The following is a 26,547-nucleotide window of genomic DNA, read 5'->3' as shown; positions in this document are numbered from 1 at the left end:
ATCTGGGTTTTAAAGTCTGAAGACACTTAGATTTCCTTTAAAGACTTCTTCCCCGAGGCCTGATTTCTTTTGGCTCTGACTTGATTTTTATGTTATTTTATGTTATACATAATTGGTCAAGTCTCTAAAACAAATCTGGGACAAGGAGGAAATTATGCATTCAATGAAGGTACAGGTAGGAAATACATATGGACCTAATTGTTCTCTTCCAACCTGATTGACCAGAAACTGAAGAATAAAGAGGATGAAAGTCATAGCATGGAATTTGTGTTCAGCCTGAAATTCAAACAGAATTAATTCACCTTAATTTGAGTACATTCTGAACCTGCACAAACCTCAAATATGAAGAAGTTGGAAACTGAGTGCGGGTGGCTCATGCCTATAAGCTTGTTAAGAGGAAGAAAGTGGTAAAAGGCTAGCCTAAGCAGAAAAATTTACAAAGTCCTATTTCAAAATTAAAGAAGAAAAAAGAAAGCTGGAGCTATGGCTAGAGAGAGGTATGGCTCAGATGGTAAAACACCAGCCTAGCAAGAATGATGCCCTGAGTTGAAACCCTAGTACACACAGCCTAGCAAGAATGATGCCCTGAGTTGAAACCCTAGTACACACACACACACACACACACACACACACACACACACCCCACCTCTACTACCACACCGCACACATGCACACATGCACATGCCCACTCGTGCAAAGAAAAGGAAGGGCAGGGCAGGGCGGGAAGGGGAAGGAAGGGAAGAGGTGGGGAGGAAAGAAAGGAAACCAGTAGGGGAAAGTAAAAGAAAAGGCAAAGGAAAGATAAAAGAAAGAGGAAACAAAGTTGGGATTTTCTTGATTTTGCTCTATATATTTATCATCTCTAAGGTTAATTCGGTAGCATTTTTCCAGCTTAATACAATCATTAAGTAGTTCTATGTTTCAAAACATAGATGTTAGGAGCATTTTTGCTGCTCTGAGCTAGAGGCCTGCTGTGTATTGTATTTCTTGATTTATTATCTGTTTACTCAAATGAAAAACCCTAGGGAGAACAGAATTTACTTCCTTAAATAAATGTTTGATTGCTATGCCTTAAGTTGGAAAAGATTTTTTAATGGTTGATAATGACACTAAATTGATGACAAATTTGTTTTGCAAAGATGAACTTTTAAACAGTTTTTCACTGCAACATGAAAAAAAGAAAAATATCAGTAACAGAAGGATATAGCATATGCTTAAATATTATGACACAGTCCTCCATTGGAGATTTAAGTTTTTCATTGTACATTGCATATCTTCCTTATTTTTATGTGTATAAGCATATATACAGAAGCTAGAAAGTAGCATTTTGGAATAAGCCCTAATTTGCCACAAGAATGAATTTGAGCCATTCATTAGATGAGATATTCCTTTACTTATTTAAGAGCCACAGGCAAGTGAGACTGAGCCAGGGCAGGAAGGATGCACCACTGAAATAAAAGAGTGCATCCCTAGCAAGTGTGAGACCCTGAGTTCAAACCTCAGTACCATAAAAAAAGGAAAAACTGGTGGTAAAGATTGTTCATCTGTTTCCTTGTCCTTAAAATGAGAATGACAAGAGATGTTATTTTATAGAAACTCTATGAAAATTAAATGAAATAAAAAATCATAAAGCATCTGGCATCATGTTATAATGGAAACATCTTAGGTACTCATAAAAATATAATAAGTAACACAATTCTTGGTAGCTATGAAGAAGACAGAAATCATATATACAATATTAAATATAACTGGAATAATGATAAATTTGAATCTACCAATTTATTCTTGTAAACAGCAATATAAGGTATCAATGAATGATTCCATACTATTCTTGTCCTAAAATCTACATCGGGGTATTTTTGCCAAAAACTTTGCTTAAAATGCAAGGTTTCTATAAATAATTATTTTTACCTAATTAAAATAACAGAAAATATGAGAACAGGCCTTTATGCCTAATTCCAATTTCCCAAAACTAATAAAAGTCTGCTTAAGAAAGGAAGGAAGACCTGGGCACCAGTGGTTGACACCTGTAATCCTAGCTACACAGGAGGCTGAGATTTGAGGAGCACAGTTCAAAGCCAGCCCTGGCAGGAAAATCTGTGAGACTCTTGTCTCCAATTAACCACTAGAAAACCAGAAGTGGCGCTGTGGCTCAAAGTGGTACAGCGCTGGCTTTGAGTAAAAAAGCTCAAGGACAGTGCTCAGCCTTGAGTTCAAGCCCCTTGCCCAGCAAGAGGAAGCCCTTTGCCCAGCAAAAGGAAGGAAAGAAGTCAGGAAATGATGCAGGAAGTAACAAAGGAATGGAGGGAGGGAGGGAGGGGAGGGAGGGAGGGAGGGAGGGATTCACAAATGCTGGAAAATAAGAATTGGTAAAATTTCTGGATAGGTAATTTGAAGATGACTAGAAATTTTTTTTAAAGACTGGTATAACCATATTGGTGAGAAACAACTGTTTCACAAACCATGGTCAGGAAAGAGCAACTGTGGGATATTCAAAACTCAGAAGTGACAAAGTAACAGGAAGAAGTCCTAAGGCGAATGTTTACAATCTCCACCCTTCCACCTCTACAACCTCACCACCAACAACAGTAGCAGCAGTGTCCACCTGTAGGTCTGTGACGACAGAAACCTGGACAAGGACTCAGATAATCAGTGACACCAAGGAACAGAAGGTCCCAATGTCAAAGAGAACAATTGAACACCACATCTCACTGTACTTGCCTAGTCATTCCCCAGAGAAGGAAGAGTCTAGTAAACAGTTGTGAGTTTCAAAGAAGTGGACCATTGATTCTCATTTCTAAAAGATTCTATATTTGTGAAAATTTTGAGTCACCTAACATGGGCATTCCCAGCTGAGTCACAATGATCAGCTCTCCTCTTTCAACCCTCATTCTAGAAGCAAGTGTCATTTTTTTTTTTTTTTTTCTGGCCAGTCCTGGGCCTTGGACTCAGGGCCTGAGCACTGTCCCTGGCTTCTTTTTGCTCAAGGCTAGCACTCTGCCACTTGAGCCACAGCGCCACTTCTGACCGTTTTCTGTATATGGGTGCTGGGGAATCGAACCCAGGGCCTCATGTATACAAGGCAAGCACTCTTGCCACTAGGCCATATCCCCAGCCCAGCAAGTGTCTTTTCTGTGGTCTGGCTCATGTTTCTCCCATTTTTGTGCTTCTTTATTGGTAATTTCATTGTTTGAAATGACCCATGGGCATAGCACTAAAGGGCTGAGTAGTCTCTAAGTGCTAGGTGGCTATAATGTATTTTCTGGAGAAAAATAGGTTCGCTTCTTTCAAGCAGGAAGCATAGTGCTGCTGACTGAGATCAATGTTTGCAAATCAAAAGCATATGCTAAGGTACCTTCAACAGAAATACACACAAAAGAAGGTTATATATTGATCACTTGATGAAAATGTTAGGACCAGAAGCTCATAGGAGCCTAAACCTATGTCTTCTCTAAAATCAATAGTTTGGAATTTTGTTAGTCAGCATTTGCAATTCACTAATCTTGGCAATGTTATACAGCATAACTACTGTGAGTAATGAAAAACAACTGTATAATCAATATCATCATGTGGCTAAGAAAGGCTATTGCATGCAAAGGAAAGAGCAGACTCTATGAAAAAGGAAAGTATCAATTCTTGAGAAATATATTTACAATGGCAAAAAACTGAAAATCAATAGATAAACTGAATTGCAAGATGAATACTAGAAGTAGGATGAATTAGTAAGTTATATCATGTCAGAAGTAATCCCAAAGGTACAGTAAAATTAAAAAATTTTTGCAAATTTTAAGATGGAGATAACTGAAATTTCAACATCTATATAGTAATAGTTTTAGGAAGAGAATATAAAACATTTCTCAAAATCAAGGAAAGATGTTTCTCTGAACAATTTCATAACAGAATAAATTTTAGAATTCATGTGTGCTTACACATGGTAACATGTTAGAACACAGAGAGTACAGAGAAAATTCAGAAACCTCACAGAGAGAAAACTAAGTTTCCTGAAAAGGAACAAGATTTATTTAACCTCAGACTTCTTCGGGAGTAATGCTGACTTCCTAAAGAAATCGAACCATATTTTCAAAGTTCTGATAGAAAACAAATGTAAGATTATTTTTATTTTTATTGTCAAACTGATATACAGAGCGGTTACAATTTCATACATTAGGCATTGGATACATTTCTTGTACTGTTTGTTACCTCCTCCCTCATTTCCCCCTCCTCCTCCCCCTTCCCTTTCCCCCCATGAGTTGTTCAGTAGATTTATACTAAACAGTTTTGCAAGTATTGCTTTTGTAATTGTTTGTCTTTTTTACCCTGTGTCTCTCGATTTTTGTATTCCCTTAAAGTTTCCTAGTTCTAATACCTGTATACACGGTTTCCAATGTACTCAGATAAGATACAGAGATAGTGCAGGTACAACCACAGGAAGGGGATACAAGAGGATCATCAATAATAGAAACTACGGTTTCACATCGCATGTTGAAAGTAATTACAACAGTGATATAACAGTCTTTTCCATAACATGGAGTTCATTTCACTTAGCATATTTTTTGTGTTCATAAGGGTATAGCTCTTGGGCTCTTGTGATCCTCTGCTGTGACTAAGGCCTTGTCTGCTTGCCTGACTAGCAAGTATGAAACTAAAGTTCAAACACCAGTATGAAAGGAGGAAGAGAGGGTGGGAGGGAAGGAGAGAGGGAAGGAGAGAGGGAGGGAGGAAAGGAGAAGAAAAGGAGGAGGAAGAAGAGGAATAAGCTTTGTCATGTCTGGAAGAATGATCTGAAATTTTAGGACTAAAAAGGTTTGCAAAGGAGGCTGGGAGAGGTCAGTGGAGAAGGAAAGAAAAGAGATATTTAAATAGTCAAAGGGAAACTGTGTTATCCCATGAGGCTAAAAGTCTGACTTCTCTTTTCCAGAAGTCAGAACAACAATTAGGAATGTCACTCAGAACTCCTATCTTCTAGGTTTGTATTCAAACCATCTTATCATTCCAACTTACTATAACTAGCATTGGAAAAAGTCTGATCTTGTCCTGTATTAAATTAGGAAGTTTATATACTTCACCAAAGGAGTAGCATGACCCAAAATGAGAAAGGAGACTTGAAAATCAAACCGTAAGTTAAAAATAATTTAATCCACAAATTCCATGGCATTGTTGCATACAGTTAGACTAAATCATGGGAACTACTATCTTCTTGTGCAATTGGTCATACATTTTTATCCTATCCTTCTGCACACATACAGTATTATCATGGATTAGTCTGTTTTGTGTGATTTTTTGAGGTTCACCCATTCTCAGACCTAGCAATGCTCTAGGCTGTGCAGGCAGCATGACTGAGCAGTGGTTGCTCAGTCCCCCAAAATGCTGAAACTGTGATGAGATGTTTCATGCTTACCCCCAATATTGGAGTATTTGTTTTTACCAAATAACAAATGCAATGTATCTGAGAGACTAAGTCATTGCTTTAAGCAGTTCAATATAGTGTTGTTTCCACTAAACAACTAGTGTTGTTTCATATAAAACAATAAAATGTTTACTACATAAAACACTTTAAAATGATTGTATATTAAAAAAAAAAAAAGGAAGATTGAGGACCAGAGGCACATTTGGGCATGAAGGCAACTATCATCCTGCTGTAGATGGGATGATAGGCACACGCCACTGCATCCAGCTTTTTCTGTTGAAATGACTGGGTCTTGAAAGTTTTTTGTCTGGGCTGGCCTCCAATTGTGATCCTCCTGATCTCAGGCCCCCCAAGTATCTAGATTACAAATGTGAGCCATCATGATATGTGGTTTATTGAATTCATAGGTATGAACCCAAATACGAGGGGCCAACTGACTGATTCAATTTTAATTTTAAAAGGACAAATAAAAGCCTGAATATGTAAAATAAAATAAAATGATTGTACAAAATGGGAGCCATGAGCTTTGTATCTCAACTATTGGATTGTCCACATGACCTTGAACATTACTTGAACATCTACTCTGAACCTCAGACTTTGAGAACTGTTGAAAGGGAATTGATAATCTCCATCTAATAAGTGCTTGTCTGTTTTTCAGATTTAAAAGAATACACTCTGCTTGGTACTGATAGCTGTTCATGAAGTATTTACACCTCCAAGTCAATTGCACTTTATCACTACTCAGCTGGTCATAGTGGAAGTTTTTGAGTTATGAGGAGGGAAACACTGGCCTGGTTTACTCAGCAGTCATGTACACTAAAATTATTCATTTAGGTAATATTAAGCTGAGGGTGTAATTCTTTTAGGAAAATTCAAAAGAAAAATCTAATTCTGTCAGCTTACACTTGAAACACTATCCATACTAAACTTGATCTTGAACTTCTTGCTTCCCCTATGGTTCCACTTGTGCTGAGTGGCCTATTGTAACTCATGGCTACTCATTGTTGCCCTGACTAAAGTATTGAAAAAAATAAGAGATCCATTCTTATATTCATATTTCTTTAATGTAAGGGGAATTTGAAGGTAAGAAGTAAGCCAAAGAGTAATTGGCATAGTTAGTTCACTTGGGTAGAATTTGTATGCAAGTTACTTGAAACTGGCTCTGAGACTAGTTTTCATGTCACAGGGGCATATTAGGTTACATGCTGACATTTAACTCTGTTTCTTACTAAATCAAACATAAAAGCAAAATTGTATCTTAAACTTTGTTTTTTTACCAATCCTGTTTAAATGAAACCATGAAAAATAATGGTTTATTTTACTCTGTTTGACATTTACATCTAAACCAAATGCTATCCCCAAATTATAAATTTTGTAACTGAGAAATGAATGTAATCCAAATCAAATTTGCATTTATAGAGACCAAGTATCCCTTTCTGAGTGATTTACAAAAGTATCTTCCACGTAGTGAGGCAAATCTGTATATTATTGAAGCATTCTGGGATACCATTATTTCTACTCCAAAAATGTCCTTAATAGTTTTCAGAAATTCTCTTACCAAAATTTACTTCCTGCATTAGGATCCCAAATTATCTTCTTAATATGATTCTGTGAGTTTGTCCTAGCTATAAAAACAACTTTACCCTATTAACCTGCTTCCATTATCCTTTCATTCAGGAATAACTCTGTATGTTGGCACACTGAAGTTCACCATTTTAAAGAATACAAGACTGTTCTGAAAAGTATTAGAAGCCATGGGTTTTGATTTACATTTAAAAAGATGACTCCTAGGTGTCAAACAGAAACTACTCAGCATAGTTTCTGTTTCAAAATTACCCTGCAACTGGCTGGCTCACTCCCTTTGCAGCCTTTCCCTTTAGCTAATGAGTTTCCTTCCCTGAGTGTCTTGCTCCTATCTCAGCAGAACCTGCTCAAAAATAGTTCCCACTTTTGTTATGCCTATTCAGGGAAAAGCTGTGGTGAATTCCATGACAATGTGAAAGAAAGCATCAGACCAAGCAGAGGAGAATCCAACAAAACTGTGAACGCCCAGCTCAGAGTCCTCATTCAGAATCTCAGGGCAGAACATTCATAAAATGGGGACCTCACCATGCCCAAATGTATTTTGCAAGTTGTTACAAGAGCACACTCTCTGCCCACTGCCCTGGATCTCTGAAGGCTGCTCAAAATTCTGGCTCTCACAGTTGTAAGAAAGAAGGCTGGGAAGTCTTAGCACAAGAGCTGTTTTCTCTATTATTCTTTCTATGAAATAGAAAAGGAAAAGAAAAAAACCACTTTTCTTTTTCTGAAATGTTTCATAAACCAAGGTGCCCAAGGGGAAGCTCTGACTAGTATTCTGCATAATTTACATGGATTTATATTCTTTTCTATTCTTTTTGGGAGGTGATTAATTACCATGGCAACCAGCATATCGAAAGATATCTTTGCTTACTCAGGAATATTCTGAGATTGGTACACATGCTTTAAAAAAATAAAAAGCAGTGCTCAAAAGTGTAAACTTAGCCAGGAAGGAAACGTACCATGTGGTTCAGGCAGAAAATTGTTTATTGGGGGGAGAGCAAACTGCCAGCCCACACAAGATGGAGGTGTGGGGAGGCAGATGAGGAGGAAGAAGAGAAAAAGAGAGAGAAAGGCAGCAAGAGAGAAAAGGAGAGAGCAGGGACCATGTTGAGCCAGATTACATAGGAAGGGAGATATAGCCAGGTAGATTGGATGTGACCTCAGAGAAGGAGGTAGCTGTCTCCAGGTGTGCCAGTTACCTAGGTAACTCAGGTACTGGGCACAGACTTAAACAGGTGAGGGACATCTGCATGGATCCCTCCCTGGGGTGGACCTTACAAAAAGTAAATGGGAGTTCCTTATGTATGTTGTTGTTTTTAAAATATTTGCTCCTCTAAAATAATACAACTTGGAGTGCTTCTGGTAAGCTTTCTAAGGAAGAAAACAGGAAGATGTGAACTCTGAATACTGAATATGTCATGCACAGAAGTTATTTAAGATATAACTATACAGTTTATTACTCCTGGCACTGAATATATGTCCAAGAAACACTATGAATAAAAATTGAAATTATCATTAAGAAATGAGCTGGGCTCCAGTGGGTCACATCTATAATCCTAGCTACTCAGGAGGCTGAGATCTGATGGTTGCAGTTCAAAGCCAGGCAAGGCAGGAAAATCTGTGAGACTCTTATTTCCAATTAACTACAAGAAAACCAGAAGTAGCACTATGGCTCAAAGTGATAGCGCAGTAGCCTTGATCAAAAAAGCTCAGGGATAACACCCAGGCACTAAGTTCAAGCGCCACTGACTGATAGAGACAGAGAGACAGAGAGAGAGGCAAGCTAGCTAGCTGCATAGAGAGAGGAAGGGATGGATGGATAGATGGATGGATGGATGGATGGATGGATGGATGGATGGACTTCAACTACTGCAATCACTATGCAAATCAGTATGGAGGTACCTCAAAAGCTAAAAGTAGAATCACCATACAATCTAGCGATACCATTCTTGGGCATATATCCAAAAGAATGTAAGTCAGGATACAATAGAGACTTCCGTACATCTGTGTTCACTGCAGCACTATTTGGTCAGCCATAAAGAAAAATGAAATTAGTAAATCATTTTCAGGGAGATGAATGGAACTGGAGGTCAGTATGTCAGGCCCAAAAGGACACAGGTTACATGTTTTCTCTCATGTGGATACTAGACAATAAGATAAACATATGCATAAGCACATAAGAGAATGAACTTGGCAGAGTTTAAGCCATTAGTCAACCATGAGCTCAGAGAGAAAGAGGCCACAGTCACAGTAAAAACAGATCAAAGAAACAAAAGCATGTCTTTGGGGGTCATCCAAATTAATCAGCTACATCTCTATTGAGCCTGACACTTGGGATCTTTAGAGAACCAACACCTGTGCAGTATGATTTTCTTTCCATTTGTTTTTATAACCACTTTCTTGAGATATACATTAGTGGATCATTTTAATACAATGGAAATGACTGGCTTTAGAATTAACTTTTTTCACTTTGGCACTGGAAGCAAAAATAGTCCTAAATTCTGATACATAACACAGCACAATTATAATCATTACTAAATGAAATGCTTGCCAGGTTCAAATAGAGCTGCTAAGTTTCTAATACCAAAATCTGCCGAACAACAGCATTAAGTATAATAGCCAAGCTGTCCGAATGAGAACCATGGGTAGGTGCTGACAATATCCCTGATAACATCTCAGTGTGAGATACTAGTACAATCTCCTTTTACTTGTTGAAAGCACAGAGATTTAAAGGGCAAAGGGTAAAAGATTCAAGTCCGGGCAGTCTGACCCAGGACTAGTGCCCTTAACCTTGCTCTGTGCCTGCCCTTTTAGACAATTACCCTGGAGAACTCCAAGAGCTACACACAATGGATTATTTTACTCCATAATAGCTTAGATTTATTTGCCTGCTCCAAAACCCTTTTCCCAGCACCCACTGTGACTGAAATCTGTGCCAGGAACTGTAGGGAGTAAGACAGGGAAATAAGATTGGGCCCTGCCCCTTCCAACATCAATTGCCCACAGTCCAGGAGGAAGATAAGAGTAAAATACAAAGGAGCACATTTCAAGGTAATGGGTGATCAGCACTTAGAATGGATAAAGAGATACAAGCATAAATTCAAAGTATTACCTTCCACTAAGACAATTTTTTCCCCCACTTTAGGCACCTACTGAGAAGCTAATTTAGCATGAAGGATTAGCAAAGAAGATTGGCTGGGTCTTGTGCTTTGAATCCAAGGGAAACATTCTAAAGTCTACATTTAAATTTTAAATAGTTTAGAGCTTTCTTTTAAATCATCCCAAAGATTAATACATTAATCCCCAAAAATAGGTTCAAGGTACTTCTGCTCTCAGGAGAAATGTAAAACTGTGTTACCTAAGTTTCATTCTAGAAGGTACCCACTAGGGAAAGTCCCTTCCAAGATGTCCATGTAACGGGGGTACTGAGAGTTCAGTGCCTCACCCCTCATCCCTCTTGTTCTAGACTAGCTTCTGCCACGATGACCTGGCTCCTGCATACCAATCCTTCCAAACTAAAGCTAGTCCTGAGCCCCAGGTGAGGCCAACTAAAGACCTAGGCCTTGGATGCAGGGATTAGACCAGGAATAGCACACTGTCAAGCAGGGTCAGCCATTTTCTGGAACTGCAGTGGAGCTGTGGAGAAGCAACGCCCCTATCTAATGCACTTTCAGAGTCAGAAGATGGGAGTCCAGCCTTCCTCATGGAGGCAGCCTGTCTGCTGAATCACACTAAGAGGAAAAAATGGAGCCAAATCATGGAGCAAAAAGTAGCCTCCCAGAAACATCCTTTTAGGCCCTTCCCAAAGGCATGAGTCAAAGAATGGCATGCTTGCTTGTTCTTCTGTCACTGGAAGGAAACAAAATGGTAATGACTAATGTCAGCTCTATAAAATACTAGGTAAGAGCTTTGGCTTTAAATCAAGTAGGTTCAAGTCTTAGCCATGCCACTCAGCATCTATGCAATTTGGAGCAATTCAGCAGGCCTCTATGGTTCAATAGCTTCATCTTCCAAATAGAAATGAGCCTATAAGAAGACTGTAACATAGAAACATTGCCTGCATACTACAAATTTCTTATTTGCTATTTCAGATTTGCCAATTTCTGAAAATAAATCTCTCTCCCTATTTTTTAGATATAGATAGGAGAGGGTGATAGAGATATAGCACATTATGTATTACATATATGTAGAATAAATATTATATATACGGTATAGATAGATCCAGTTGGTCCTGTTGGCTCTATTTCTCTAGAGGACATTGACAGTCATTATCCTAGCTATTGGCCAACCATTTGCAAGAGTGGTCAAGTGATTAGAACATGATCATGACTGAAGATTATACAGAGCTCAAGGAAGCCAGCCACTATATCCTTCATTCACTTAGCAAAAATATCTAGGCCCTTCTCATCAAAATCCTACCTTGAGCATTTCACAGTGGATATAGGAGAATAAAGAAAATTATTATCTGTGGTTTATGCTTTTTCAACCTCTGGTTTACAAGGTTAGAACTTTTCATGGAAAATAACTGTTCTTGTAGGTCCCAATCTCATCTCAGAACACTGTACCACACTCCTTTTCTGAGGATCTATGTTAAAAAACAAACAAACACTGAGTTACTATGTTTTTACCAATTGATTTAGAGGAGAAGTTTGTTTTTAAGCAATGCATAAAGAAAACTGATCCATTACTAATAGGTACTGATAGGTAAAATTACCAGCCTAGGTTCTGGGTATAGAAATTGATTCAGAATAGGGAAAGTGAAAGCAATGTATTATCACCAGTGATGCAGAGAAATTTCCTCCATGCTACCTGCCATGGCTCTCCTCCTTCCACACTTTGTGAATGGCATTTCTGTGTTCTCTATTATTTATCACTCATTTAATAGGAGGACAAGATTTTGCTACGTAATTCATTATTTTTCTTTGACTACATTTTCCTACAACCCCCTTTCCTATCAGAAAACATAAAGCAGCATGCTCCTGGAATGGAAGTGATGAAACCTACATAGTTTGGATGGAATGGGAGTAGAAGGAAACCCTGCCAAATGTCTCTTAAAAGCTGAAACATCTGCTCACTAAAAATAGCTTCTTATACAGCCCCAGGAAAGAATCTCTTTTTTTTCCTTTTTAACTCTAGTCTAAGAAATTTATTTCCATGAATCAGTTCATCAACTATCGATTGACTTCTCTCATTAGCTTCTCTAATGACTGCAGTAGAAAATGCAAGGTTGCTTTGGAGGCAGCAGATAGAGGGAAACCCACCCAACAAATATCTATTCCCCAGGTTCTCACCACAGAATTTGAAGCATAGTGGAAGCACACCATCTCCTCATCATTCATTCATGCCTTCCTTCATTAATTCAACCAACCTGAGACCTTAATCATCCCAAGACTAACAGGATCTCCAAGACTTCGAGCCCAGGAGGATGCCATGATCGAATTGGCCCCTATTAACCATCTCCAGTGATATGGATGCTAATAAGAAGAAACTCAATAAGAAAACTTGGAGAAGAAAACTAATGCCTGTGACAGAAAAGAAACAACACACTTGTTTCCACCTCATCTCTGAGATGACTCTTGTAACATCACATGTAAAAGACTCCATATTCCTTTCGAATGTGTGGGTATGTTACTTCTTGCTGATGCTAGCTTCTCTTCAAGTTAATCATTTTCTTTTGCAGACATGCTTATGTTGAGTCAGCATTTAAAATGTAGCAGCATATTGCTTACAGCAGTTAACAGAATTGCCCCCATTCAACCCTGCACAGTGGCCATACAAATGACATCAAGAACAAAGCCAAATAACTTCATTACTCTTTTTTATGTAGGGGGAGATCTGATAGTGTCATAAAGCAAGTTTCCATCTCTGGAAAGAAATAAATAAAGCAAGCTGCTTTGGAGATGCAACAATGACTTCATGAGCAGTGGGCACAATTAGCAGCCCTCTGGCACTGCCCTCCTCCTCGAAGTGTCACATTGGTATTTACTAGAACAGGAATTTAAAACCTCACTAAGTTAACTGACACTACTAGAAAAAATAATATGCAAGCCAATTTCTACCTAATTCTAGGGCAGATAAATTCTATCTTTTCAGATAGAGCCTATCTTTTCAGAGTGATCTATTATATATTGAGGTATCTAATGAGGCCGTGGTTGAAGCTTTAAGAAGGATCTTCACATGCTAAATTCTTTCTGCATGGGCTATTTGTCTCCAGGACATGAGAAGCTATGAATGGCTGCTGAAATGGCTAAGCTGTGATTTTATTCTGCAGTATCAGCACCTGAAGAAGGAAGATTATACATACACTTTAAAAATAAACTTCATTTGATTTGTCAAAAGATCTTTAAGCTGTAGTGTTATGTATAATCACAGGTTTTAAGAAGCAGAGGACTTCGGAACAATGAATTTCAGATAGCTTGTGACTATTGAATAGGTATCCTCTGAGACAATGATTGAGTGGAATGCCTCTACATTGAACGGAATGCCTTCAGAAATCCAGTGAAAGGATGCTTGAACTCATTGGTGCAAATGTTTGGACCTACTTCTAAGTTGATCTCTGGCATTATCCTACATGCTTATATATTCTTCTCCCTTAGCCCAAAGTGATTAGAGTTCTTTACTGGTATAAATTCCCCCTGCCCTTATGTCCAGTGTTTCATGTTCCATAGATGTTTCGAGTAATGCTTCCATCTTTCCTGATTACATCTTTGAAGAGGAAAGCAATTTAACCGGTTACTGAAATAATAACTGCTTAGATTAAAACATATTCAAGAACAAGGCATTTGTATTTGTATCTCCTAAACACACTTTGAACGCTCATTGAAGCAGACATAAGAATTGATATAATTTTGTTTAATTTCAAAAGTGATGCATATAAAGAAAAATTTTAATTCATTCCCTTTTTTTTTTTTTTTTTTTTTTTGCCAGTCCTGGGCCTTGGACTCAGGGCCTGAGCACTGTCCCTGGCTTCTTTTTGCTCAAGGCTAGCACTCTGCCACTTGAGCCACACTGCCACTTCTGGCTGCTTCCTACATATGTAGTGCTGGGGAATCGAACCCAGGGCTTCATGTATACAAGGCAAGCACTCTTGCCACTAGGCCATATTCCCAGACCAAGAAATTTAATTCAAATTAACTTCTAGTTGTAGAAATTATGTAAGAAAGTATTTGTGAATGGAAATAAGTAAAAGGTGTTTTCCCTACCCTCTAGTTAGTATTTTTAAGGAGCAGTGAACTATATACAATACAACCCTCTTAGATTTCTTTCCAGGGTCCATTACAAATATGTTAATTCATTCAACAAGTGTTATCTTATTGCCTCCAACTACCTTTTGTGGTAAAGAATCAGGCAGTGGAAATTTCTTTCTTGTAATAAAAAAAAACAACCATGTGTCAACTTTTGCCTTTTTACTGGTGCTCTTTTATTCACTTATCTAGTAGTAATTTAAAACAGAAAAGAGTCCTTAGATTTCTAAATCCAAGGAATTACTTTCTAGCTGTGATCAGGGAAAATAGGAAATGACAATTCAGCTTAAGAAACAATCTGTTGTTGTCTTAAGTCACCAATCCACAGTTTAACAAGTCATGTCCATGTACTTACATACTTTCCATAATCATCGCATATGTGGTGTGAGAGAGAGAGAGAGAGGATAAAAAGAGACAAAATATCCCCTTCCTATCAGTCTGTGTGATGTGTCTATATGTGTGTGAGAAAGACAGAGAGACAGAGAACTCTAGCAAGACAAAGATATATGACAGAGATAGATATATGGATGGATAGACAAATACTACACTACAAATACTCACTGCAAGTAATATCTAACATATATTATTTGGAAATATATATATCATATGACATATTTAAATATACCACATAAATATATTTTTAAGTATTTTTAAAAGACTAAGAAAAGGCCATGGTTCTATGGACTGGTTATCTTCATTTATGTTTGATCAATTCTACAAATAATCAGGACCCTAGGTTTTCAATGAAATCCAGGGTCAGCATGTGGGAGTGGCTGGTGGTGCTTTAGTTGACCCCACCTTCACCAGCAGATGGGGTCAGCACAAGCAAATATATAGTCTTTGTCAAAGCATCCACACAACTTCAAAACTTCAATGTTCCCTTAGTAGTCTCTACCCAATGTGTGTCCAAGCCCCTCCCATCCTAGGATGCTAGAGCATCCCTGAATAAACAATCAGAACAACATGAGTTCCATTCCAGCACTCACCAGGAACAGTGTGTTTGGCTGGGTTTGTGACATTTCAGACTATCCAAAACTGGACTTGCACTATTCCCAAGGACAGATTATTTCCTTCCAGGTTGGACTGTGGAACCCTCACTAGTCTCAGCAGTTGTGGAGAAGAAGCAGAGTGCAAGGCAGACCCTCTTCCTTGCCTCCTCTGCGCCCCCTCCCACCCGCGGCCTCCTCCTTTCCTGGTCCCCACCTCAGGCTTCTCACAGGACGCCCCACCTGCCAGCCATGGAGAGCTGTGAGGACATCTGTAGGGTCCAAGGCGCTCTTAGAGCCAGTGTTTCCCAGGCCTGCAGCAGAATCCAGATGGGGACAGAGACTCCAGCCAGCCCGGGAACCTGACTTCACAAAGAGCTCCACTGATGGAGCCAACATCTGGGCTTCCCTCATTAGCACATTAAAGCTGCTCTGTCCCTTCCCTCAGAGCAGCTCTGTCTGCCCTACTGCCTGCCTCTATGGAGCCTTTTAGGGCCTAGATCAGTTTGAAACCTGCCCAGTTCAAGAGGTAATAACCCTTTCCTGAAGCCCTGTGCAACCCACGGGTAGCCCAAGTCCCATGCAGAAGATGGCACAGACAACAGAGTGGATGCCTGGTGCCACAGGCAACTTCTCCGCAGGAAGATCTCCCTAGAAAGAAAACATTTAGAAATATTTTTAGTAAAGAAAAATAAAGGAAATGAGGGAAAGGTGGCAGAGAAGGAAAGAGTGAATGAAGGAGGAAGGAAAAGAGAAGGGAAGGGTGGAAGGAAAGAAAGAAGGAAGGAAGGAAGGAAGGAAGGAAGGAAGGAAGGAAGGAAGGAAGGAAGGAATAGAAGTTGGTTCAGGAAAAGGGAAAGGAGGAAAGAGGGAAAGGACATTGAAGATGGAGAGGAGGAGGGAGAAGGGAAGAGGGGAAAAGGGAGGAGGAGAAAGAAGAGAAGGAAAAGGAAAAGCCAAAGTAAAAAGAAAGACAACCACAATGACAGAAATACATTAGAGCCTTGTTCACAGATGGGTAGTGTCCCCTTCAGACTCTAGGCACAGCTCAGGACAGGAGGGGAGGGCCAGAGCAGTGGTTGTGAGTGGCAGCCCACTGCTGCTAAAAAGGGCCCTCATGTTTCACAGCATGAGTGACAATGCAAGTCCCCCAAGCTCCCACTCTCCTTTTAATTTTGTAACCAGAATAATAATCACATAGTGCTAGGCTGTTTCCCAAGGCTTTTATTGTGCTCTTTCGTTAAAAAAAAATCAAATACCCAATGGAACATGAATTACGATCATTTAAAATAGTTTACAACTGAAAAACTGAAGCCCCTCAAGTTGTCACTTGCCTTAGGGATAACCTGTCATCTTCTCATGGGAATACCATCATCATTCCAGTAGTCCATTGGACCTCTTGAAATCCCTCTTCTGTCCAATAGCACAGCCCTCTCCCATAATCTGCTCTTCATCAGCAAATGCATTGGTTTTTTGTCAATCCCAAGAGTTACTCTGCTTAAATCTTCCACTTGCCTCAATCCCACTTAGAGTGACATGGCCAGCCTCTGCTATGCATGCCCTGATTCTTGCACTGAGGCTCAGCTTTCTTTCAGGGCATCATGCCTGCCAATCTCCTCTCAGCACCACTGTCTGGAACGCACAAGCCTAACGCTTACAGGTTGAATATCCCTCACACCCCAGATTAAATGTATGAACACCTAAAATCCAGACTCACTAACATTCCCACTTAGATATCCAGGTGATATCTAGATATTTCAAGTTTTCTGTTGTAAAACAATGGAGAGTTTTTCCAGTTCACTGTAAACAATACTTTTGTGAAACACAATTTAAAAAATCAACTATAATAAAAATGAAATTAAAAAAAAATTGAAGTCAGTTTTCTTTTAGTATTAGAACAAAAGATACAGGGCTGGGGATATAGCCTAGTGGCAAGAGTGCCTGCCTCGGATACACGAGGCCCTAGGTTCGATTCCCCAGCACCACATATACAGAAAACGGCCAGAAGTGGCGCTGTGGCTCAAGTGGCAGAGTGCTAGCCTTGAGCAGGAAGAAGCCAGGGACAGTGCTCAGGCCCTGAGTCCAAGGCCCAGGGCTGGCCAAAAAAAAAAAAAAAGATACAAAAGTATTTTGTTAAAAATATTCTGTCAGAGTGAGACCAAAGGAAAACAAATCATAGAAGAAGACCACAAAGGCACAATAGCTATGTGCATCAGGTCATATAAAATAATTTTTACCAAGATGAACTCCAAGAAATGGACATGAAGTTTATTTAGTATAACTCTCTTTGGGAGGGTAAGGGGGAGCAACAGAAATGGAAAGGCAAAGGGTAGGGATGGGAGGAAAAACTGGGAGAGAGCTGGGAAGAGGTGACATTGTTAATAAAGAAATGTACTCCTTTACTGATTTATGTAACTGTAGGTCCTCTGTATATCACTTTACACTAAGAATATTCAGTCAAACTTTGGCAGATATATCTAAGTACTTATTCCTATTCTTGTCACAGTTAGAACACATAGTTTGGAGTCTGGATTGTTCTAAAGACCACAATGAGTTGCTGGTTCTGTGCTAGTTGCCTTGCTTGCTCATTAGCACCCCAGGCTCCATTGGCGCGAGGAAGCAGAAATCTGCCCTATTGCTGTTTTTCTGTCACCTTTCCATGAATTAGTACTGAATACTCACCATGTTTCAGACATGCTGTGTGTCTTTCCCCAAATAGTCTAACCTTCTCCCTAGCTGTGGCCCAGATTCTATTCAAATCAAGTACTACCTTCTCCACCCTGGCTACTTTCACGTAAGTCTCCAAACTCCTCTCCCCTAAATAGCAGTACTCACAAACCACCTAAACTAATTCTAATATCAAGTGTCTTCTCTGTCCAACTGACCCTTAGATTTCACTGAGAATATCACATTCAGGCACATCTCTAATCATGCTTGTTCTCTACTCGATAGCCTATACTGGTAATGAATGATAGAGTGAAGTCTAACTAATTGCTACAGCATCTAAGGCTTTCCATTATCTGGTTCATGCTAGTCTCAAATCACAGTACACATCTGTCATCAAATGGCATACTTAATCCTCCTTTCCTAATCATTCTCTTTTGTATATGGTTTATCCTAATTCTCTCTCCCATGCATGTTTCTTTCCTACTCATCTTTCAGGACAAAGGGCAAAAGCCACTTCTGACAACTCCTACCTTGTCTCCAGCCTAGCACTGTTTTTCTCTTCTGTGATCTTACAGAAGCATTAAGGTGAGTGACCACACGAATCTGTCTCCTCCATCTAGAAAATGGTAACAACTTTTTATTATAATAATACATAATGGGTTGCACTACATAACTTAGATTAAATGTATGTTTTGTAATGTAAAATTGAAGAATTTAGCTACTGTTTAAGTGCTAAATTTTAGCTCAAATATTCTCATTAGAGTTTAGCAAGTTATGTAATAAAGAACAGGGTACTCATCCTCACAGTCACATCTTGTTTGAAATCTTGAAAACTCTCCTATTGACAATACACAAACACATGGCAAATCAAATGCTGTCTATGCACTATCAATGCACATTAATATTTTCAGGAAACTCTGTTCCCCCAAGTTCTATGACAATGGCCTTGAATTGTTCAGTTTGAACAGTAGGATAATATTCAGATCTGTTCTTTTTTTTCTAATACTCTGATCCTTATTCTTGTTTTGTTTGCTTTCAAGCCATAAATGAAACAAACTCAATTATTTTCAACAAGGAAGGTCTGCTTTTTGAATCTGCAGACACATCAAGCAGTTTCATCTGTTTTGTCCTTCTTAAGTAGCTTTCCTAAAGATAAAACAGCTAACTTATAGAGAATTTCTGTTAAATAAGTTTGAAAAGCTAATTCGGAGAGGTGGTAAATATTTGTTTCTACTTTACATGAATTGCTCCTTTGATGTGTTATATTAAGATGTTTAAAACAGAAACTCTCTCAAGGGCACCAACAGGCCAGACTAACCTACAGCTCCCTGGGTCCCCACTGTGATCAATCAGAGCCCCACAAATATTCACTGAGCAAAAGGCTACATGATGAGTGAATGAATGAAGGAAGACTTGTCTTATTCAATACATTAAAGTACTCAGTACTTCATGCCTCCTCAGAGTTTAAGATGCTGTGTAACTCTGCCACTATAAAGCCAGATATGATCAGTGTGATTTGGGATTAAAAATTTTATTAAATGTTTTTCAGTTGTAGTAGTTCTGCCTAATTAATAAAATGGAGGAAGAATTGATGGTCTGTAATTCCAGAACTGGTAAAATAATACTTAAGGTATCACTTTTCAATCATCACAGTTGCATAGACAATTATTCTTGAGAGGGAGTTTGAAATTTAAATGGGATAGAAAAAAGTTTTTAATTCTATAGGAGTACATGTAAACAAACTATACATTATATATATATATGCATCCTATGACTGAGATGAGACATTTTTCTAAGAAAATATTTCCTAAAGCAAAGTTATTTTTATTGTTCTCCTTGATACTTTCTCTCAAATTTCCTTTTAATTCGTGTGCATTCTAGAAGGTCAATATGCCAGAACAAGACGTTTCATAAAAATAACATTCTGTACAACTTTTTACATGAGTCCGGTATGCAGACATTTAGCAGCACCCAGTTTGGCATTAAAACAATCTAGATTATGGATTGCACCATTTCACTTTAAATAGCAATACACAGGTCAAGCTTCCCAGTCAGATTCTGAGGCCATTCCCAAGAAGGTGGCTCACACCAGTAGTCCTAGCTATTCAGGAGGCTGAGATATGAGGATCACAGTTCAAAGCCTGCACAAGCAAGAAAGTCACTGAGATTCTTATCTCCAATGAGCCCACAAAAGCTGGAAGTGGAGCTCTGGCTCGAATGGTAGAGCACTGTCAGGAAAGTATGCAGACCCTAATTTCAAGCCATAGGATGACACACACACAGACACACACACAAAGGAGAAATGAGTATATACTTTTATATGCTCATGCAACCATCATTAAAAATAAATATACTGTTAGTAGAAATAACATAAACATAAAATATAAATTACCTCAAATTTACATGGACAGTCATCTCACTTTCCTATGCAAGCTGCTCTATAGCAATGTGAAGCAAAAACAGACACCTATTGTGATGTCTATTTTGAGATAGTAAAAGGTCAAAGAAAATTGACACAGATGTATGTATTTTATAAGACATTATTTACTTGGAAATACTTTATATTTATCCAAGGTAAGCCAAGTATGATTTTAATATAAATAAAAGGTCAAATATATTTTATTAAATGATTTTATTAACTAATTGCTCCAGGCACAGTGAGAAAATACTAAATGATATTTTCATTTATCTTTATAAATTGGCATTTTTATTTCAAAACATATGTGTCCTTCAAGCATCCTTTATTTACTACTGAATCTCAAAATGTCTGTTTTTAATCATACCACCCTGTTCCTTTTTGGAATATTTTCTATCAATTACCCTCATTACCCAATGATCCTCTTTTCATTTTAACATCTGTTAGAAGGGACAGCTTGGGGAAGAACTTTACTAGCAATTTGTTGCACAATAAACTGATAATTAAAATTGTGTCCTTATTAACTAAATCTAATATCTACTTTTGGCAAATGCCTATGTGTTTTTTCTTCTAGCTTTTTCTTATTTGATTGATTGATTGTGGTTGTGGTTTGAAGTCAGGACCTTGCACTTGCTTGGCAAATGCTCTATCACTGATTCCATTGAGTTACTCCTCCAGCCCCACCCCCTTCTACCCTCTATTTCTTGGCAGACATTCTGTTGGTTCCCAATGTTCTGTCCTCCTATGAATGATTCAGGAAGGTGATACATACCATGCCATTTTACATGGCAAGTTCCCCACTCAGGCACCAGTTTTCTATAGGCTTGCTATCAACTCTCCTAGACATTACCCTTAATATTAATTGATTTACAATTTGAAACACTCAAAAACTTTTAAATAAAATACATCTCAATATCAGCTGAAAATTTTGTTCCAAATTAAATGACTGGATAACCCAGGGGCAACTCACAGTTCATTAACTGACTCCAACAACAGAAACCTTTTAGAACCTAAGACCACACAATATGTGTCTAATTGCGAATAAATCAGATCAAAAGTCAAAATTCATGGCTCTTTTTGTGGAAAGCTAAGAATAATATTCAAGTGGAAAAGTTCAGTAAAAGCAACACACATATTCAAAGCACAAAATATAATTCTCATTTTACATTTTATTCACTACCTATTTCAGAGGAGAAAATCTTCAGACATTTCATTATATAGATAGTATCTACTCTTATATGTTCCAAAGAAATCTACTGGATCAGCAGTTTTTGTGAAAGTGTCATCAACTGTTGCCCTTCAAGTATTTCTTTTCTTTCCTTTTCCATCTTTCTTGCCTGCATCATGGTAATAATACTATTTCACCACAAGCAAGTAAGCAAATGACAGCTTTCCATTCATATTTGCCTTGTTTGAAACAATGCATTATTTGTATCTTTGGAAATTAAGAAGGTAGTCATTATTACCAGCATATAAATTATATTTCATTTCTAGCATCTCAGTGCCAAAACACTTTTGAGTAGGACAGGAAAGAGAATATGAAACATCCATTAGCTGTCTAAAAAAGAAAAAACAAACAAGGACTAGCTAGCATCTCATCTTTCATCAAGTTTCAGAAGGTATTGTATTTGAGTTTAGTTGCTACACAGAAAGAAAATAGTGAGATGCCCCCATTGTCATGTACAAAATTCAGCAATCTACCCGTGAAAGCCTTATAGTAAAGAGAAATGTTCTACTAAGGACATTAAAAATGGCAGATATTATAAGCAAGATTATTTTTAAAGCGAACACTGCATTTTATGCTAAGCTTCGAGAGCAAGTGTCTCTAAGTGTCAATCAGTACTTTTCTCTTTATCCTTAGGTAGAAGGAATACAGATAGCATATGTTTGCATTTTTTCCTCTAGAATGGCAGGTAGGCTCCAGGCAGGCAACATCAAGCTCACCTTGCTCATAGCCTAGCACTCCTCATACCATTCCACCTTCAATCCATCAGCTAGGCTCCTTTGGCCCAGCTGGCTGGTGAGTGCTGACAATGCCTCATTAGGTCAATGAAGAGACTAGCACACTAGCTCATAGCCATAGAATGGTGCCAACTGCATAGATGAAAGCCAAAGATGGAAGAGTACTTTTTAATGGGTTTGTAGCTTCTGAATGTGGAAACATGTTCTTCTAGGAACTAAGTTGCTGCATGATGAAAGAGGAATGAAGACAAGGCATGGGGAGGGCAATGTGAGAAAAGGAAATAGAAATGTGAAGGAAAGAGAAGGACAAGGAGGCAAAAGAGAAGAGAAAAAAGTGATCACATCTTGAGTTTTTAGGAAATCAACAAAATTATTTTAACTGGGCCCTAACAGGCTGACCTTGTAGCCATTCCTGACTACTGCAACATGTCCCAAGAGTTCAGAGCATCACTGGTCATTCCGCTTAACTTCATACTCTTACTTAGAGACTACTCACTCACAAACACTACTAATATTCTCTCTTATTGATACATTCATGGCCCAAAGGCCAAGTCCATAAGCATACTAATGAAACTATCTCATTAAAACTTGTAAAATGTATTCTGATTGCTTTCAGTCCTCTTATTAAAGATGTTCTTCTCAAAAGAAATATTTTCTCTTTTTCCTTTAAGGATAAGGCAAAGCCATTTACCCCACACAAGAAATTATTTTGAAAAGTCTGAAGAACTTCAAGAGACAAACAAATACATTTCACCTTTAAAAATGCATTGAAATGGACAAACTAATTGTTTTCAGTTTGAGTGTAAAGGCTATAACCCAAGGTTCTATTCTGAAATAAAATGCCATTGACGCAACTTAAGTCCATGTTACTCCCTTTGGTATCAGGAACAATACAGGTTGTGTCACAGGCTGCACAAAGCTTGGTAGAACTACAAAGCTGTATCCTTGATGGACCAGGACTTCACTTTACTTTACTCTGTTGTTCCCATAGATTCACTCATCTTCAACAGACAAACAAAATGTGAATAAATGAAAAGTATGTAGAGATTTCTTCTTTTCCATGTGTTTTCTTTAGTATCATCTAGTTATCGATACCATGACAGAAGAAAATAAGTCAAATATCATCAAACGTATATTAATTTATCTCCATGAGAAAAACCAAGATTCAAGGAGATAAATGGCTCTGTCACAACCCCTATGGCTGGTCAGAGGCAAAGGAATGGTAAGAGAGCCTAACTCTTCAAGTCTACTCCAGCGATCCTGCCATTCTCACCTCGAGTCATTTTATGTCATAGAATGACCTGTATAGCGTCAATCACTTACAAATATGCATAGATAAATGAATCGTTGCACGACTATTTTCTATTTTGATGAGAAAAATTAATAATTCAAAACACAGACATCTTAAAAATTAGATTGCAATGTCAAGGCATTTGTAATTTTTAAAAACTCAGGTATCCGTAAAGAACAGGTAAGCCACATTATATGCACTAAGAATCATCTTTTTATTTTATTCTGCTCCTTTATCTTTTGGCTGCAATATTTTAAAAATGTATTACTAAATTACAACTTAGACTTTCTATAGCAACTTGGGTCTCTTATAGGACTGGGTTTCCTCTTGTTTGATACTAAAGGGAGACACACAGAAGTACTCACAAGTAAGTTATTATAAATGTTAAGTCTTCACAAGAGATTCTTGAATGGTTCACACAGCCATACTTCCTAAAGAAGGTTTACAATGCTCGCTCCTGTCCTTTATGTCTCAAGCTCCTCTCTTTGTATTTATGTCGTGCCTTTACTAGAGCTTCGTGCCTCCAGGATTCCACGTGAATTCCTCGGGCAATCACTGCTACCCCAAACAGTTTCACACAGAGGCGTGTGCGAACAGAGCCGGGGAGCACAACCCCAACAGATGCACGGAAGAGCACGCGCGCACACAGACAGAAACGCGAAAACCCCGCGGGCTATGTGATTTTCCATCCGCTCCCCAATCATTTTAACTTCCTTAATAGCAAAAGTCCCTTTTACATAACAGTTGAATCTCCGACTCTGGGGGCTCCCATTCTTATGTTGACCCAGGTCCTTATCCACACCCCTCTCTTTGATGATCCGCTACGCAGATCCCATCACCGGATGCAGAGCAGATCTCTATGGCTTTAGCTTCTGGATATACCAGGAGCCTCCTGCTCACACCCTTCCCGCAACACTTGACACTTTTGCGTGGTCTGGTCCAGGCCTCTAGCCTCCTTTTTTATGCTCCAAGCCCAGGAGGAGCCTGAGTGGCTGACCCAAGCATCAAGCAGGAGGGGTGGTTTTCCCTCTGGTCCGCAAGGGCTGTCATAGCGACCCTGTGTGCTGGGGAGGGGGACGGGGAAGCTGAGGCAGGAGAGGCAACCACCAGCGACTGGGGATTTCCATGCCATCTCTGCAGTCAGGCGCCTTGCCTCCTCCGCCCTGGCCACGGCCCCGGGCCCCACAGGTTCAGAGCCGGGTGCGGGTGGGAAAGGGGAGGGAAGTGTCCTCCGTGTGCCGGGGGAGCGCGTGCACCACCCCCGGCCGCCGAAGGAACCCCCACACCCCACCTCTTCCCGAACTCGCTCCCCGGACCTGCCCGCAGCGGCTCCCGCACACCAGGGCTCCCAGCTCCAGGCAGGACAAAGCTGCCGCGCGGCCTCTGGGCGAGCGCGGGGCGCGCGTCGCTCGGTCTCCTCGAGCTTCCCCCGAAGGCCCACCCCCCACCAGTCCCCCAGGACTCCAGGGCGTGCGAAGGACCCGGGGGACTCCGGGCCCAGTGCCTGGGGCCGGGCGCCGAGGCTCACCTGTTCAGCACTTTGCGGATCCTCTGGCGCACGCCAGACCGGGTGGAGGCGGACAGGCTCCCGGCGCCGGCGCCGCCGCCCTCGGCAGGCAGGTTTTCGATGGTGGTCACCACATGGTTCGGAGGGGCTGGAGGCGGCGGGGGCTGCAGCTGCGGCTGCGGCGCCTCCGGGGGGATCATCGCGGTGGCGGGGGCTGCGACGGCGGCGGCGCGGCGGCTATCAGAACGCAGCTTGGCGCATGGTGCGCCGGCCCCGGGCCCGGGAACCTGGGGAGGACCCGGCCGAGCGGCCCCGGCCCGCCGAGCGCTGCTGCCCGCTGCTGCCAGCGAAGGTTCCACTGAGTGGGGAGGCGGGTCCCTCGGCTACCGCGGCCGCCCGGCCCGGCCCACCACTCAGTCCTCGCACCCTAGTTCTCGAGCCGCCGGGTTCCCCGCCCTGGCCCCCGACTGAAGTCCTGGCACGCCCCGAGAAGTGGCTGCAAAGCCAGGCGCGCGGGAGGGAGCACGGAGCCCCCGAGCCGTGCGGAGGAACGACTGACGCTGCGGGCACTTCGCCTTCTCTCCCCGTGCCCAGGTCTCCACCGAGCGATCGGTGGCGGGAGCGCGGTGCCCGCTCGCGGGGAAAGCTGCCGTCTGTGTCTCACGGAGAGACAGACCGAGAGTGAACCTGGAAAGCCGGGCCAGGGGCGCCGCGCGGTGGCGGCGGCGGCTGCAGCAGAGCAGGGAGACCCGGGGCGGGGAGCCTCGCACGCCGCCGCCGCCAGAGGGCGCTTGGGAGGGTGGTCGGGACCTTCTTCCCTTCTACCCAGGCCCACCCGCTAGGGCGGTGGTGGTGCTGGGGTTCTTCCGTGGGTGTGGGTGTGGGGAGAGTTTGTGGGTAAGGATGGATCTTCCCTCTGAAGCTGCCGGACTCCTCGCTCCCGTGAAGTTGCTGCGGAATCCAGCATCACCAGCCCGGGACAGCGAGCAGCATGCAGAGACTTTTAAATGCACTTGAAACAAATCTTAAATATTTAACTTTTTATCATTCGTCATAACGAGCCTGCAGGTAATGTGTAGAGAAACAGCTTCTCCCCGAGAATCTATGCTTGAAAATGGGAAGTACAGATCAAACCAACACCACACACCTCCCTAACCTTAGCACTGGGAAAGTACTGTAAGCAGTTTTGAGTTGTGATCGCACCTGTGAAACTGAAGTGGCACAGAGGCTAGAAGCAACTCCTCAGTTCTACAGCAGCCCCCTCTGTGGAGCCGGGAGAACTGTGTCTTTCTCCCGTGGATGCTGTAAAACCAAAGTGAGATAGAACACCCAACACGAGAGCGTAGTGGCTTTCAAAAATCCTTCACCTTCCAGAAGGTAGTCTGGATCTACACCATACTTCTACCAAAGGAAACTGACTCTGCCCCAGGCAGTTCTTATGCCTACAGATCTAGATAGAACCCCAATTAGTAATTAACTCCTTAGA

At 40.5% G+C, this 26,547-nt stretch overlaps 1 protein-coding gene across 1 annotated transcript in view; it reads right to left on the bottom strand.

Moving 5' to 3' along the window:
* Positions 1-25,634, bottom strand: part of Slc35f1 (solute carrier family 35 member F1) — a 420,595-nt gene extending 394,961 nt beyond the window's left edge. The window contains exon 1 of the mRNA XM_048353981.1: positions 25,083-25,634. Coding sequence (XP_048209938.1) covers positions 25,083-25,261 — 179 coding nt within the window. The 5' untranslated portion in view covers positions 25,262-25,634. The remainder of the gene's footprint in view (positions 1-25,082) is intronic.
* Positions 25,635-26,547: the final 913 nt, after the last annotated feature.

Source organism: Perognathus longimembris, chromosome 9 (genome assembly GCF_023159225.1).
Source record: "Perognathus longimembris pacificus isolate PPM17 chromosome 9, ASM2315922v1, whole genome shotgun sequence".
Taxonomy (NCBI): Eukaryota; Metazoa; Chordata; class Mammalia; order Rodentia; family Heteromyidae; genus Perognathus; species Perognathus longimembris.
Note: the sequence above shows the minus strand (reverse complement) of the source record. Positions and strands in the feature narration are given on the sequence as shown.